Below are 2,544 nucleotides of genomic sequence, written 5' to 3' on the forward strand. Positions count from 1 at the left end.
GAGATCAGTCGGAGTCTGGTGGAGATCAGTCGGAGTCTGGTGGAGATCAGTCGGAGTCTGGTGGAGAACAGTCGGAGTCTGGTGGAGAACAGTCGGAGTCTGGTAGAGATCAGCCGGAGTCTGGTAGAGATGGATATGATTTATGCAGCTGATTTCATCTTACAGATTATTCGCCTTGTTTGAGGATTTCAGACATTGTTGGTGATTGTATTTATTGTTCTCTTCCATCCAGTCATACCCAACACCCTGCAGGTCTCCATGGCTCCCCAGACCGTGACAAAATCAGAGGGGGCCTCCCTGGAGCTGACCTGCCAAGTGTCCATGGCCTCCTCACAGCACACCCATCTGTCCGTCTCCTGGATTCTCTCTACTGACTCGGACGCTGAGATCCTGACCCTGACCCGCGACTTCGTCCTTCATCCCGGAGGGGCCTTCTCTGAGCGCTTCACGGCTGGAGACATTCGTCTGGACAAGCTAAGTGAAAGTTCCTACAAGCTGACCATTGGGGCGCTCCACCAGTCAGACCAGGGCGAGATCTTCTGCCGAGGATCGGAGTGGATCCAGGATCCCAGTGGAGCATGGACGAAGATCGCTGAGAAAGACTCGGAGAAGACCAACGTGAAGGTGGCGGCAGTTCAGGGTAAGGACATGGAGCGTTGAGATCAAAAGGTCCACCATACATGAACCCAACATGTTCAGACAGCGCGATCATACTTCACTTGTGAACCTGTGTTTAGGTCATGCGGGACAGAGCCAAAGGTCACTTAAATCAGTAAATACAGAGGGCTTCTATTGTGGCCCCGGAATGTCTGGAGGGCCGCACAACAGCTTTGATTTGTAAATTTGTTGACATCACTTGTGAGTGACCGTTTCCGTGTGCGCTCGTTTCTGGACCAATGCATGCTTTTGCACATGACTGTGCACCATGGTGTGCGCGCGTTTCCAGGCTCAGACTGGACTCCCGGTAAGTCTCTTGCAGACAGAAAAAAAAAACATAGCACCCAACTTAACTCCTCCCTCCCCTCCTCCTCTGCTCAGATACAGAATTGTGGAGAGTCAATCAGAGAGAGACAGTCTGAAGGTAAACATCTCAAGCTCTTGTTTGCCTCAGTTCTCTGGCTGTCCCGTGTTATGGTGCACCTGACCCCGCTACATGCTTGTTTGTAAAGCAAAGTTTGTATGTACAGTCCAAACATATGAAGGGAACCAGCTTAACACATATCCATATAAAGTATTGTCACCCTGACTGGTGTGTGTGGTAAGCACTGATTTGTTTGTCCTTATGGTGGCTGATCAATGTGATCTCATTTCAGGTGGAGATTTTGAAGTCCAGGTTAAGGCATCAGCCGAGGTTCTGACCCCAGGACGCCCCCTGGAAGTCACCTGCTCTGTCAGCAACACGAGTCCCAGTGGCGGGCAGTTCCGCGTTGTCTGGCAGCTCAGTGGCACCATGAAAGCAATCTGGGAACCCTCTGGAGTGGTGACATTCAGAAGCGAGCTCAGCTCCGCGGGGGCGGAGGGACGGCTGGCTGTGCACAGGCGGGACCTGACGTCCTGGGTGCTAAGGATCAGTCAGGTGCGGATCGAAGATGGCGGCTCCTACGTCTGTGAGGTTACTGACCAGAGAAGCAAGAAGAGAACATCCAAACCAACGTCTGTGGAGGTGAAACTACCAGGTGGGCCTCCATACCAATAAAGTGTGGTCTGAATGGGGAGAAGGACTAGAACAGATGCGGTCCAGCTAGGGGGGGACGTACCAGGACACAAGCAGTCCAACTAGGGAAAGATATCAGGAGAGGAATGGACCAGCTGGGGAAGAGGTGGCAGTAGAGGAGATGTCCAACGGGGGGAGAGGTACTTGGATCAGTCCAACTGGTAGGGAAATACCAAGAATGGGGCAGACCAACTGTGGGGGAGATATCATGAAAGGAGAGGTCCAATTAGAGGAGAGGTATCACGAGACGAGCACGTCAACTCAGGAAGAGGTACCTTGAAAGGAGAGGTCCAATTAGAGGAGAGTACCAGGAGACAAGGACTTCAACTCAGGAAGAGGTACCATGAAAGGAGCAGTCCAATTGGAGGAGAGGTACTGGGAGAGGAGTGGAACGACTGGTAGAGAGGTAATAGGAGAGGAGAGGTCCATCTGGGGAAGAGATACCTGGAGATGAATGGCCCGACTTGAGGAAAGGTACTTGGACTGTGTGACGATGATGGAGGGCCAGGCTGGGGGCTGATGATGGAGGGCCAGGCTGGGGGCTGATGCTGGAGGGCCAGGCTGGGGGCTGATGCTGGAGGGCCAGGCTGGGGGCTGATGATGGAGGGCCAGGCTGGGGGCTGATGATGGAGGGCCAGGCTGGGGGCTGATGATGGAGGGCCAGGCTGGGGGCTGATGATGGAGGGCCAGGCTGGGGGCTGATGATGGAGGGCCAGGCTGGGGGCTGATGATGGAGGGCCAAGCTGGGGGCTCATGATGGAGGGCCAAGCTGGGGGCTCATGATGGAGGGCCAAGCTGGGGGCTCATGATGGAGGGCCAAGCTGGGGGCT

At 54.4% G+C, this 2,544-nt stretch overlaps 1 protein-coding gene across 1 annotated transcript in view; it reads left to right on the forward strand.

Moving 5' to 3' along the window:
- Nucleotides 1-2,544, forward strand: part of LOC108803924 (immunoglobulin superfamily member 2-like) — a gene marked incomplete at both ends in the record, with an annotated part of 13,142 nt that overhangs the window by 2,444 nt on the left and 8,154 nt on the right. Inside the window, 2 exons of the mRNA XM_018575712.1 lie at nucleotides 233-640; nucleotides 1,314-1,676. Of these exons, the coding sequence (XP_018431214.1) occupies nucleotides 233-640; nucleotides 1,314-1,676 (771 nt within the window). The remainder of the gene's footprint in view (nucleotides 1-232; nucleotides 641-1,313; nucleotides 1,677-2,544) is intronic.

The sequence above is a fragment of the Nanorana parkeri genome, unplaced genomic scaffold (genome assembly GCF_000935625.1).
Source record: "Nanorana parkeri isolate BGI_ZX_2015 unplaced genomic scaffold, ASM93562v1 scaffold4471, whole genome shotgun sequence".
NCBI classification, from domain to species: Eukaryota; Metazoa; Chordata; class Amphibia; order Anura; family Dicroglossidae; genus Nanorana; species Nanorana parkeri.